General features: G+C 34.8%; 1 protein-coding gene and 1 long non-coding RNA gene across 2 annotated transcripts; both read right to left on the reverse strand.

Annotated features, from left to right (window-relative positions):
• Window positions 1-371: 371 nt before the first annotated feature.
• On the reverse strand, window positions 372-2,908 carry LOC136802715 (ribosome-binding protein 1-like). Its single transcript, XM_067059468.1, has one exon. The coding sequence runs from the start codon at window positions 1,733-1,735 to the stop codon at window positions 908-910; it is 828 nt and encodes a 275-aa protein (XP_066915569.1). The 5' UTR covers window positions 1,736-2,908; the 3' UTR covers window positions 372-907.
• Window positions 372-3,730, reverse strand: LOC136802717 (uncharacterized). The gene is made up of 2 exons (XR_010846044.1): window positions 3,247-3,730; window positions 372-745 (listed from the first exon to the last, which is right to left on the reverse strand). It is a non-coding gene; the product is annotated as an uncharacterized lncRNA (long non-coding RNA).
• Window positions 3,731-14,053: the final 10,323 nt, after the last annotated feature.

The raw sequence follows: 14,053 nt of genomic DNA on the forward strand, positions 1-14,053 counted from the left end.
CTCCTTCACAATTATTTATGTATGATAATATATCATCGTCTACTTAAAATCTACATAAATTGCTAAGGGAAGTAACTAATAGCTAATGGAACTGTGGTGAAGTTGCTAGAGTTTGCAAGAAGTTACTAGTTGAGAGCTTGCCGACGTGTGAATAGCATCACTCAGAACACCCTTTTGAATTGCACGCTTCTGATCTTTAATTTTCGGAACGCAAATTAAAACCAAAATCGACATTTTATCCGAAACCGTAAATAAACTCATTTATTTTCTTATCTTCGAACCGAAAATAACTTTATTTATTTACTATTTCTCCAAAATGAGACACTCACCCCCCCCCCCCCTCAAAAAGGATAGGAAGAAAAAGACACAAATTTTACGAGACAGGTTTCACACTTATTCTAATAGTAATAGTCGGGTCCAAGCCTGTACACTAAGAGCATGTGTGGAAGGGGATCTACCCTGATGATCTAGTAAAATATATACGTAACGTTATCATCAACTATAATCAGATTACATGCGACCTTTGCTTCCTTTGTCTTTGTCCTCCTTCGGTCAGCATATTGCGTTTTCATTCATCTTATCAGATAATTTTCACGTCTGTTATAATCGGAATTAACGCATGGTTTGGCATTGAATCGGCCATTGTTTGACTTGATCTCGAAATTAGGACACATACCAACTCTGTCGTTTTCAATTTGCTCGGCTCGTCCGATTGTTTGCCCCACGACTTTTCTCATCCAATCTCCTGAAAATAAAAGCAACAGGTGTAGCATTGTCTATACGTTGGAAGAATATTTCAAACATTTTCTTTTTTGCCCTTCAAAATTAATCATCTCGTTAACTTTAGAATAAGCGAGAGATGGGCTGAATGTTGGCTTTAAGCTGTATCTATGACAGTAACCTACTTCTATCTCCTCTTCCTTCTGACGCCGATCCCTACTCCTTCTTCTTCCGCCCTCGACTTCTGCCTTTTTTTTTTTTTTTTTTTTTTTTTGTCTCTGGTCTCAACTTCTGCCCCTTCTTCATCCCTATCCTCAACTTCTGCACCTTCTTCATCCCTGTCCTCGACTTCTGCCCCTTGTTCATCCCTGTCCTCAACTTCTGCCCCTTCTTCATCCCTGTCCTCGACTTCTGCCCCTTCTTCATCCCTATCCTCAACTTCTGCACCTTCTTCATCCCTGTCCTCAACTTCTGCCCCTTGTTCATCCCTGTCCTCGACTTCTGCCCCTTCTTCATCCCTATCCTCGACTTCTGCCCCTTCTTCATCCCTGTCCTCGACTTCTGCCCCTTGTTCATCCCTGTCCTCAACTTCTGCCCCTTGTTCATCCCTGTCCTCAACTTCTGCCCCTTGTTCATCCCTATCCTCGACTTCTGCCCCTTGTTCATCCCTGTCCTCAACTTCTGCCCCTTGTTCATCCCTATCCTCAACTTCTGCCCCTTCTTCATCCCTATCCTCAACTTCTGCCCCTTCTTCATCCCTGTCCTCGACTTCTGCCCCTTCTTCATCCCTATCCTCGACTTCTGCCCCTTCTTCATCCCTATCCTCAACTTCTGCCCCTTGTTCATCCCTGTCCTCAACTTCTGCCCCTTGTTCATCCCTGTCCTCGACTTCTGCCCCTTCTTCATCCCTATCCTCGACTTCTGCCCCTTCTTCATCCCTGCCCTCGACTTTTGCCCCTTCTTCATCTCTGCCCTCGACTTCTACCCTTCCTGCCTCTTTCAAGAGTATTTGCATTTGAAATAGCTTTAAGATGTGAAATGTTTTTCTGTTTTAAATAATTTTCCGTTATCGAATAAATCAACACTACTATTTCATTTTATTGAATTCACCGTTACTGTACTTTGGTGCGCATTACATGTTATCTAGATTTATTTTCGTATATTTTCTTTAAAGCAACATAAAAAGAATAACATTGAGAAATTGAATTGCCTGAAATTCATTATATCTTTAATACAGTAATCGTTCTATATGGAACGCATTTTGTCGTTCTACTTATTTGACGTAAGCATCTACTTAGACCCTTGATTTCGTTCCATCTAATCGTTTTTCAAATGATACCATATAATTTTATGATTTACTCCTGTTATATGTAATGACTTCATCGGAAGATGGGCCAGTCAAATCAAAGATTTTTTTTTTTTTTTTTTTTTTTTTTGTAAAATATAGAATTCTTCATATAAAAAGGTCGCGCGTAAGCCTTTCGTCTGACGAATACTGGGAAGCAGTGCCAAATCCCACTTAGGAGGTACTCTATAATTCTCAATGAAAATTATTAGTTTTCTTCGTATATCAGAGTTTGGCTAGAAATATATAGTTTTTGCCAATAAAATGTCCACATTCCGAGATTCACAAAAATGACAATGACAACAGATCGCAAACATCGGTGAAAACAGATAAAGGAATTATGTACAAGATCTACCTCGAAATTTGCACTTAGCCATCTCCAAGACAAACTTTTAACAGGGTTATATGAATTAGTGTCGAAGATTCAACATGGGGTTACATTTTTATTGCTTAGTTATTAATCTGAAGATCAATTTATGCGTCATTTAGTCATTAAGTTAAATAACAAGTCATAGTTCTGGTTCAAATCTTTCAGATATCAATCTTATAAAAAAATATCAAATGTTTTCAATATTTATTTGCTAACAATCCGTAAATATGAGCTGACAGTAGTAAATCGATTCTCGTCTATTTTATTTTGTTGTTATTATTATCATTATTTTTACATAGTATGAATATTGCATATGTCCGAAAGTCATTTTATCCCCAATATTCTACAAGCAAGGATATATTCCAATCTGACCTGCCGTTTTGTCATTTTCTTTAAAATTATGTTAGTTCAATTTTTTTTTTTTTTTTTTTTTTTTTTTTTTTTTTTTTGAGAACTTATAAAGGAAATTATCAAACTATAAAAGTAAGAGGTTAATGATTTTATCCGCCGAAAAAGAATCAGACCCACATTTTATGTCTACATATTTCTTCAAGTGGCAGTAGTTATTCCTTTTAAATCACATACGAAATCATGTCTTTCTGGCTCGAAATGTATTATTTTAAGCATTTTAATAGGAAAATTCCGAACAATAATTCGATTTTGAAAAGTGGACATGTCTGGGACATCTAACTGTACAGTTTTAAGAACGGTGAACAAAAAGAACGAGATCTAGCTTAACAAATTAAATTTTGATGTCAAAAGGATTTTGAGAGTGCAGTCTACTCTCAAAGTTCTTGAGAAATCAGCTTACCTATCACCAAAAATAAAGACGTCTTCACACATCTCCTCTGTTTGCAAACTACAGCCTTTATAACGTATACAGTACCTTCTAAATCAACAATTATCTTTCGACTAATGACAGTTATTGCGGTGTTACCTACCTCGTTAATCCATGAAAAGAAATCGAACAGAAATTAATGTTTTATTCCGTGCAATTATTGTTCATTATGCAGAAATATTTTGCGACTGCCATAAGTATATTGTTTTTCTGACTGAGCAATTTTTTAAAGGAAAAAGAGACTTTGCATAGTATGATTTAACAATATAAAGTTTTTGATGCTTTGAAAGAGGGAATTGTAGAATCAAATATTTTCCAAGCGAAAGTTTAAACATGTTGTAAAAAATGCGATCGTGAATCTTTCTCTAGAACACATCAATGAACTAAACCTGATTCTCTAATGACCATTTTAAAAGGACATTTCGATACAGTATGTCATTTTAAAACTTCTCAAAGAAAGAAAACTTAATGTGCATGTTCGATGCATCCAAGCCCAGCTAGAAACGAAGAGTAATATCTGATCTGTAAGATCAAAACAAACCCATATACTTAACTTTTGCCCTTGTGGTCTTCCTTATGTATGGATGTCTTTCTTCTATCATTGACACTGTCTGTTCCTTACATATTGTTCCTTCCCTGTTCATCATTGGTGTTGGATGGGTTTGTTTTTCAATTAACTTTTGCTACAGTTTGCAAGAAGTTACTAGTTGAGAGCTTGCCGACGTGTGAATAGCATCACTCAGAACACCCTTTTGAATTGCACGCTTCTGATCTTTAATTTTCGGAACGCAAATTAAAACCAAAATCGACATTTTATCCGAAACCGTAAATAAACTCATGATTGCATCATTGAACTGTTCGAACATTCAGAAAAAAAATCTTGTGACGTCGCACCGTGTCAGGCAGGTACGTCACTCGCCGTACCAGATTTGTACCAGTAAATGGTCAGTGTTGAAAATAATCAATCTTCATTGACTCGCGACTTTCCAGACCATGAATTTGGGCCAAACCTCGATTTAAATTTATTCTCAAAATAAAATATATTTAGGGCCTGCGACGAAGAAAATTCGGGGGGAAACCTTAAAGCTAAGGCTTAACTTTGCACTTACCTCCCTTAAAAAGCAAACTCAGGCAGGGTTTATACCACCGTACGCCAGTTTTTTGTAACTTTGGCGTGATAGACGTGATAGACAGACCTTAAACATTGCCCTATGAAAGCTCCAATAATTGTAAGAGGTCTTAATAGGTCGACGCTGTCGAGAATAAGGTCAAAAAACTGCAGAAAACGTTATGTTGGCCATAAAAAGGTCAAATTTAGCCCAATAAGGTCACAATTGTTTAACAAAAGAATTAAAAGCAAAATCAGCGCGTGAACGTGAAAATGGTTTTTTTCGCGCGTGAATACGTGAATTGGCAAAAAAATTTGCGTGAATACGTGAATTGAGGGTCGACTGGGGGGGCCTCTTTAAAATCTCCAAAAAACCTCATTTTCTGCAATTTTCTCCACTAAATTTCCATACAAAAACAGCTATACCTTGGGATGTAGCCAAATAGAAAATTTTTCCGAAAAAATCTAAATAAAGAAATTATTTGTCATTAACTTAAAAAAAGTTTGAAACAATAAAATGAGATTTCCCAAAGGAGATTAGGCTTTTTTTGTGAAAAGTATATGAATAGCGTCGTTTTGACGTTTTATTAAGGTCCATGCCACACTTATTCCTTAATTACTCATGATGTAATTACTTAAATTCATTTTTTCAAAAGCAGTTTGTTCTTAAACATGCCAAAGAAGCAAAAACATAAGGTTTTATCTTCAAATTCTGAAATTGATTTTTGACTATGACCAGAGCCCTTAAGAAAATTTCGAGATTTTATTCCGATTAAAAGCTCAGTGGTTATTCCCGTCGTTTGCAAGGCCATCAACACCTACCCCACCCCCCCGAGATAAGAGTCTTTACCAGAATTTATTACGCTAGCTAGGACTAAAGTATTTTAGAAAATTTCATAGTTACTGAAATACCTTTAGAAATCTTTACTGATGTTTTCAATATCCTCCGAAGCTTCTTTTTTTTCAACTCCTCACATCCAAGATCGCGATAGTTATTGAATGAAGAGCATTGTTAAATGTTCTATTTATGTGCCTTCGCTTTCTGAGATGCACATTCAAGGAGTTAAGAAATTTAAGAGATAGCTTTTAAACTTCCATAAAAGGATTATTTTTATGTAAAAACAATCGACTCTCCGCCTAAGGAATTTGACAGTAAAGAAGGAATTATAGTGCTTATAGAATTAATTTATGCAATAAATTTTCGGGAAAAAAACAGCAAAGATGGTAGCAAAAACAGATATAGTCCGGGAGCTGGGGGAGGTCAACTATGACAGTCATAGAGGCACGTGCAAACATATTTCATCATGTAGCACTGTGTCTGAAGTTTCCGAATTTACTTGTTTGCTGTCCGAAATTTTCTTGTAGGTGTCTATTTTACGGACCAGAATGCAAAAATAGTGTTATTTTTTTATGTCAATTTTGTTTCAAAATTATATTTAACTTCTAAACGGTTTATGGAATTCAAACGAAACTTTGCCAAATTGTTACTGATAAATAGGGCTAACTTTCCATAGCAAAACCATTGATGTGTCCCTACCAGTTTTTTTCATTTCCTGGTGATTATGCAAAAGTTTCACCTTTTTTTCCACTCCTACTGAAAAATGATTTCAAAAACAATTTTTGACGTATTTTTACATCGAATTAATCCTTAGCATATAAGTAAGCGCTGTTGAAACTTTTGTTTCAAAAGCTTTAGTGAAACTCAAGATATTCAATTTTGAAGACAAGCATGTATAATAAAAAACATAACAAAATTATAAAACTGACGTCGAAAAACGAAAAGTAAAAAATACAGACCTAGACGTCAAAATTGCTCAAAAATTGTTCAACAAACAATATCCAGCTTTCGTTTCTTATATTTTAATATTTGGAGAATACCAAAACGCCGTACACTGTAGTGCATTACTAAACAATTTTCCCCCAAATATGCTTTTGCGCATTAATAAGACAACTTTAGGGAAATTGGACTATGGACTGAAAGTCTAGTGGTAGGAAATTTCCTAGGCATTGAGAAATGCCACCATAGGGCACTTCGAGTTATGACCAATAGTGGGTTGGATTACGAAGCTCTCTTGACTAATTGTAATACTCAAACCATACATTCTCGTAATTTAAAACTCCTTCTTTGTGAAGTCTTCAAATCTATCCATAATCTTGGTCCAAAGATTATGCATGAAATTTTCACAATTAGACAATCAGTCTATCAGCTCCGTAACGGTCAATCCCTAGCTTTGCCATTATACAAACGATATAACACAGCTTTTGGTGTAAACACATTCGATTTTAGAGCTGTATCCACTTGGAATAAATTACCCTCATCAATTAAAAATGAGAACTCTTTAGTCTCTTTTAAAAACGCTCTAACATCTATTACACCAATCTGCACATGTAAGGCTTGTACATAAATTATCTTAATTTTGTTTTTAAATTGTTTTTTATTTTTTGAAATTATAATAGTTGGACTTTATTAGAGTTACTTTATGTAAATCTATTTTTATTACCCAACTTTAAATAAAGAATAAATAAAAAAAATAAATAAGCACGATCAAATAAAAAAACGAAATCTCTACAACGTTTGACTCTAACCCTCTTGACTCTCTCGCCCTGGGTGTGTTATCTTTTAACCATATTTGGATCTGTGACATAAGTTTTTGTTTAAGTCAAAAGATATCAGAAGAGTATCATTTACATTTACTGCGTCTGAAACGACTCTGCAGGAATTTATTTTTCTCGCTTCGCTCGCGTTAAATATGCCGTCCAGTTGAAATGACAATTCTTCAGGAAGGAGTGGGAAAGTCACAAAGCGAATAGTGCAACTCTTTGTTTTTATCAGAATGAAAACAATAAGACAATACACCGATTTTAATAGCTTTAAAGCAGTCCCTCCGGAAGATTAAAACTCTTTATATTTTACAACGGCATTTTAAACTTTTTACATTTCACAACGGTCTCTTTTAGCATTTTTTTATCTTTTATTAACTCTACAGTATATTGAATTATTATGTTCCTTAACAACCTTTTGTACATTTTGTTGAGATTTTTTTGAAGTAGTTTTACACTTGACCATAGTTGCCAAGTTTCAAAATTCTGAATTTGATGGGACAGTGTGCGAGTGAAACGAGTGAAACAAAAATTGAGCTAGGCATTTCCAATGGGGTTTTGGGGGCAGAGAGCCCGGGCAAGTTTTTTTCCGTACATAGACGGGAGTATCATCGACGGTCGGGAGTATCTCATCTTGACGGTCGGGAGTATCATCGACGGTCGGGAGTATCTCATCTTGATGGTCGGGAGTATCATCGACGGGCGGGAGTACCTTAAACTTATCTTAAACCTTGAAATATCGACCCGACCGGGGCTCGAACCCACCAAATGAAAGAGTTTCTGATGAGAAACCCAGCGCCCTATCTGTTGAGACACACTCGCACAGCAGAACACAAAATTTGGAAATACTTATAGAAAGACTGGGGTAATGTTATTATAATATGGGTAAAATTGCTCTTTTTTTAACCTGACTGAAATTCGAGGCGTTACTAGCAACCCTGCGGGGAAGGCGCCCAGTATACATCCGGCACAGTGACAAGCTGTTACTAGCAACCCTGACCTAAGCAATTCCAAACAACAAAACCAAACAACAAAGATGAGATACTCCCGACCGTCGATAATACTCCCGTCCATGTACAGAAAAAAAAATTGCATCAGAGCCCCCTTAGAAAAATTTTCAACATTGAATTGATTGGAAAATTACAAAACATGTCTAATTTTTCTCTTTTTTTATCATTAATTAATCTTTTTTCTCGTTATTGGCTGTGTTTCTTCATTTTTGTGATTTTTATGTGACTTTTACCGTAATTGTACTGAATATTTAAAAATGCAGGACAAAGAGAGGATGCGGGCGTTCAGCGGGACAAAAGGTCGATTTGCGTACATGTCACTTGGTAGACTGGCACGTCAGTCGGGATGGAACGGTATCACGCGGGAAAAGTGAGCGTAGGAGTAAGGTAAGCGAAGGAAGAAATTTTGTCGGCGGCAAGGGCTGAAAGCAGCAGCCTCTCACAAACTTTTGCTCGTTTTCCTACGCAGCTCCTATTCTAGCAAACGTCCGCTGCCTTTATGTTCCCGCCCTCTCACATGATTAATTAACAGACTAGTTTGCTAGTCTAGTCACTTGGAAATCATGCTTGACAATCACTCAGCGTGAAACAGACAGAAGTGTATATTTTTTAATTTTACAAATAAAATTATGAAATCAAATGAATACTATAATAGCTATTGTATGCGAATAAGTCACATCAGCCAAAAATACATCTTAGGGTCTTGAGAAAATTACCTTGCAAGCAACTGTGACCTTCAAAAGAGTTTCTTAATTATTATTTTCCTCGAGTTCATAAAAGATCTAATCACCCATTATTCAATCAACGGACGAATTTCGCATGCTAGCATTGTCTCGATTTGAAATTGCTTTGACAATGAAAAACTTTGCACCAAGCCGAGTAAAATCATATGATTAATCTAATAAAAACATTCCACAGTCCAAAGCTCCAAAAAATTGTTTAAACAATAAATCTCCTCTATAAGATGGTTGCAAACAATAGCCCTAACCGGATAGACTAACTATGGTTTAATATCAGAGGTGGTTAAAGCAGATGTTTGTAAAAATGAGCTTCAATGCTAAGCAACCCCAGCCCTGACCTGAAAGTTGGAGTTGCTTATATAAAAAAATAAATAGTTTGAGCTCATGCAAAATCTACACAGACTTGCTAATGCTTAAGCTAATGCTTTAAAAGAAACTTTAGGCCTTTTCTTACAAGATAATTCTGCTTCTCCGTATCTTTGCAACATGCAAAATATTGCAATCTATCCAAAGTCTTTCACTGTACAATCATGGTCGAAATATTTGAGACAAAAGGGGAATTCCCAGCAAAATTTGAAAACCACAAATAATTTTGAAGCGCTCTAATGTTGGAAGGGTAGAGTTTTAATTTTGAGACTTAAAGGGACTGACGAAATTAGTCAACAAACCGTATGCAGCGGGATACAAAATCTTGTTGAACTTGTTTAAGATACAGTCCTTAAAGAAAAGGGTTAGTCTAAGGTTTTGTATTATGGGATTAAATTTTCTATTAATATGCAATAAGCCCTATGGATAGTTAGCTAATTCCATCCTTTTATATATTGTGAAAGTCAGACATGAATGGATTAAGGAAAATAAGATCAAGCTAGCTTCTACAAGGCGGAATATATCTTAATTGCAAGTAATCCTTTTAAATGTTCAATTAAAAGTCTCCAGAAGTGAGGAATAAATACCTATATTAATGATTGAAAAAGATAAAGAGAATTTTCTTCTCTATTTTTTCTCGTGGATTAACTCGTTGATATTCCATGCGAATGCCAATAGGTTTATATGCACTTTTTTCTCAATTAGATGACGACTTTTTTAATAAGAACAAGGAAGCCTAAAGCTTGGTACTCACTTGTGCAAAAAATCGCGTTTAAGTGCGCCTAGGTGCGTTTAAGTGCGTCGAACACATTTTTGCTTTCTAGTGAGTACATTCGCTAAGCGCACTTATGGACTCTGACCATAGTCGAAAAATTGATTTTAGTATTTGGACATAAAAAATTTGTTTTAGGTTCTTTAACACTTTTAACAAATAATTGCCTTTATAAATTGCTTTTTAATCAAATCCTTTCAATCAAAGTAATTAAGAATTCAATTGCAAAAATGACGTTATGAACTTCAAGAAGACGTTAATAATATGTTGCATCACCTTCTTTTATAACTAGGTCATAGTTTGCACTAACTGCCACTTTGAAAGTCGAACATTTCGCAAATTGTATGATGAGTTTTGAGATGAAATAAATGTCTTCGAATCTCCGAAAAAAGCTAAAAAAGAAATAGATATACCTTTTTTAATTCATTAATTCTAATAATCATAGAATCTTTCGTTAATCTTTTCTAAAGAAGTACAAGCCGGTACAAGCAATGCATTGGAGAGAGACTGTCGATATTAAGTAAGTTATGGATTACGCATTTTGATTTTGACTGGTGGTTGAAAAATTTTAAGTTGATAAATAAGAATTGAAATCGCAACTAAAAATTTCCTTATTTTAACATAGTCTTATAAAGTAGACGCTTATAAGAAAAATAGATATGCTCATCTTCTTCGCCATCCATTGTTTATTTTTTAAGAACTAATTACCGAAAGATATATTACCTTCAATAAAGGGTTATTGATTTGATTCTTATAAAGTAGATGCTTATAAGAAAAATAAATATGCTCATCTTCTTCGCCATCCGTTGTTTACTTTGTAAGAACTAATTACCGAAAGATATATTACCTTCAATAAAGAGTTATTGATTTGATTCTTATAAAGTAGATGCTTATAAGAAAAATAAATATGCTCATCTTCTTCGTCATCCATTGTTTACTTTGTAAGAACTAATTACCGAAAGATATATTACCTTCAATAAAGAGTTATTGATTTGATTCTTATAAAGTAGGTGCTTATAAGAAAAATAAATATGCTCATCTTCTTCGTCATCCATTGTTTACTTTGTAAGAACTAATTACCAAAAGATATATTACCTTCAATAAAGAGTTATTGATTTGATTCTTGTAAAGTAGATGCTTATAAGAAAAATAGTTATGCTCATCTTCTTCACCATCCATTGTTTACTTTGTAAGAACTAATTACCGAAAGATGTATTACCTTCAATAAAGAGTTATTGATTTGATTCTTGTAAAGTAGATGCTTATAAGAAAAATAGTTATGCTCATCTTCTTCCCCATCCATTGTTTACTTTGTAAGAACTAATTACCGAAAGATGTATTACCTTCAATAAAGAGTTATTGATTTGATTCTTATAAAGTAGATGCTTATAAGAAAAATAAATATGATCATCTTCTTCGCCACCTAATGTTTATTCTGTAAGAACTAATTATCGAAAGTTAATAGTTAAAGAAAGGAAAAGCGTCCGCCGCGCATGCTAAAAGGGAAAAGCTATGAAACTTTACCGGGAAGCCGACTTTACGGGATATCATTTCAGCCGGAACATACGATACTAACAAACGCAAACAAACAAACAAAAACGCGCGCGCAAAAATTCGAGATGCGTGTCCAATATCCTAGCGTGAAGCAATGACTGCCATCCTCGCAATGTTTTAATGGGTTATTAACCTTTTTATTTCAAAATCTTTTTGAACTGTCTGCAAAGAATTGAGCTGTTTTAAATTTTTCGGAAAATCTTTCTAAATTAATGAATCAAAAGTTATTGCTGTTTTTCTATGAAAAATTGGGATGAAAAATGGGTCAAAAAGCACTATCCTCAATATTTTGAGACAAATAAGCTTTTACAAAAATTTTCCGAAAATCAATAGGTAGTTTGGTTAAAGATACACCATCTAGTGCAAAAATCTTTTCAAAATGTTTTTTCCTCGCCGAAACTAAGGTCCTCAAAGTTAAAATAGTTAGCCTTCGCAAATGTCTTCATTTTCTTCTTCGTCAAATTTTTTCAATGCATTTTTTTAATTTTCAGATTCAGGAATAGTTGGTCTAACACAAAAAGACCATAGTTTTGTTGGTTACATCAATCAGGAAAACACAATTTATACACCACAATTATGAAAAATTCACTATGGACAGAGCCCTGAAGCACGCTTAAGTGCGCTTAGGCGCACATAAACGCCTTGATTTTGCTAGGACTTAAACGTGAATATCAAAAAGTTTAGATATTTCGACGCGATTTCGATTTTATCCCCTTTTTCAGAATTTATACATGAAAAATCAAAAATTATTCAAAGCGGGGGAAAAACCCTAAAAATCAGTATCGGAATTGCAAGTATTTTTTAAGGAATTTCGGAAACTTTGGCAAAATTATTCGGTATTTCGGAAATCGCAAACCCCGTACGCCCCCCCCCCCCCTTAAAAAAGCAACTTAGAATACACCGTTTGGGAGTCTTGCTATCTCCACCGTGTTCCACCGTAAAAACAGTTGGTAAAAATGCACACTTTATTCACTGTAGAATGTTAGAGGAATGTAAACATTGTCAATATTTTCTTTCCTTTAAAGAGAATGATTCTGATATTTGAACATGATATTGATGATAATTTTATGGATCTCTCCTGAAAATTTCAAAAAATTCATCAAGAGGAAAAGAAGTTATGATTAAAAGGAGCTCTTTACCTACCATTTCTTAGGCAGGAGACCCGTCCTGTATTTTTATAATCTGATGTATAATCTGCCTCAAAAAATTTACAGTGGGGAATTCGAATTTAGCGCTGTCCTCACTTACTAAAACAAGAGTTGCAAATATGCGGATAAATATTTCCTTTACAAATGTTAAAACAATTGATGTCCTCAAAAGATTTCAAAGTGCTTTAAATCTCAGATAACATCAAGCAACACAAGCCCCTAAGAATTTCAAAAATCCATTTATGTAATTGCCAGTATTTACAGGATTATTCATAAGTTGACTGTAGGTTCAAACCTCGAAAGCATCCACCGAAGAGGGACTTCAAAATATCTGTTCTGAAGGCACGTTCCTGCTGGATATGGTGGTCTGTTCTTAGCGAACTAAAGAAAAAAGTCTGCTGGAAAAAAGTGGGCTGTTCTACTGAAGATAGGGATCAGCCTTGAAAAACATGGTCTGTTCTACTGAAGATTGGGAAAAGCTGGAAAAATATTATTTGTTCTTATGAAAAAATAGTTTGATATCCAAAAAATAAGATGTCTAAGAATTTTTCATCTGTTCTGAGGGAATTTAAAAAAAGTCAAAAAGTCTTCTAGATCTGTTCTTTTCCTTCTGAATGTGGTTGCCTGGAGTGGCAGCTGAAATTCTTCATCTGTGTAGAACATCTGAAAATTGTCGATCTGTTCGCACAAATGCTTAAACTGTTAGCTGGAAATTAAGTTTCTGTTCTTAAAAGTCCTTCAGTCGAGTCGAGCTGGAATTTAGCGATCTGTTCTTATAAGATTTTGTCAGCCCTGGTAGATAAGAACAGTTAACTCGCATAAAATCAATCGCTTGGTAACTCCGTGCCTGTTCTGAAAGTTTTTTTTACCTCCTAGCTGGAAAAATATAACTATTCTGAAGTAAAGATTTCTCCCCTGGAAAACGAGGAACTGTTCTTAATTTCGGGGAATTCCTTCCAGCTGGCAAATCAGAAAAGATATTTGCAAATTTCCAAACCTACGGATCACGGAATATATCCAAGCTGAACCCAACTGAGAACAACAATGCAGTAACCAGTTGGATGCAGTAACTTTAGTTACGGTCTCTCTATTATTTTATTATCATCAAAAAGACTTTTCCAGAGTTATTTTGATCTGATTACTCATTTTGAAATCTCAGTTTGTCTTTTTCTTATCCCTGGAGAGAGAGATTCCCTTTTCTGGGAAATTCCCTTTTTATACCACAAGTAGTTATTAAGCGATCTTCATAGATTAAAAATATTACTCTACTCAAAGTATTCGTACAGTTATGTTGATAAAGGTGTACGTTAGTGAAATAACATATGAAGAGCAGTATCTTCAGATATACGCTTTTCATAGGAAAAACCAGTAAGTCATATGATTCTGGCTGGGCTGATCTTAATTTAATATGAGTTTTTCAGGCTTAAATGTCAATAATAATGAAAATGGAAACCTGTACTTTTCAGTTTTCTCAAAGGTAA

Source organism: Clytia hemisphaerica, unplaced genomic scaffold, assembly GCF_902728285.1.
Source record: "Clytia hemisphaerica strain Z4C2 unplaced genomic scaffold, Clytia hemisphaerica genome assembly, whole genome shotgun sequence".
Taxonomy (NCBI): Eukaryota; Metazoa; Cnidaria; class Hydrozoa; order Leptothecata; family Clytiidae; genus Clytia; species Clytia hemisphaerica.

Bases quoted from the DNA above. Each gene is read 5' to 3' on its own strand.
- LOC136802715 (XM_067059468.1), bottom strand. From the start codon at position 1,735: ATGCAAATACTCTTGAAAGAGGCAGGAAGGGTAGAAGTCGAGGGCAGA.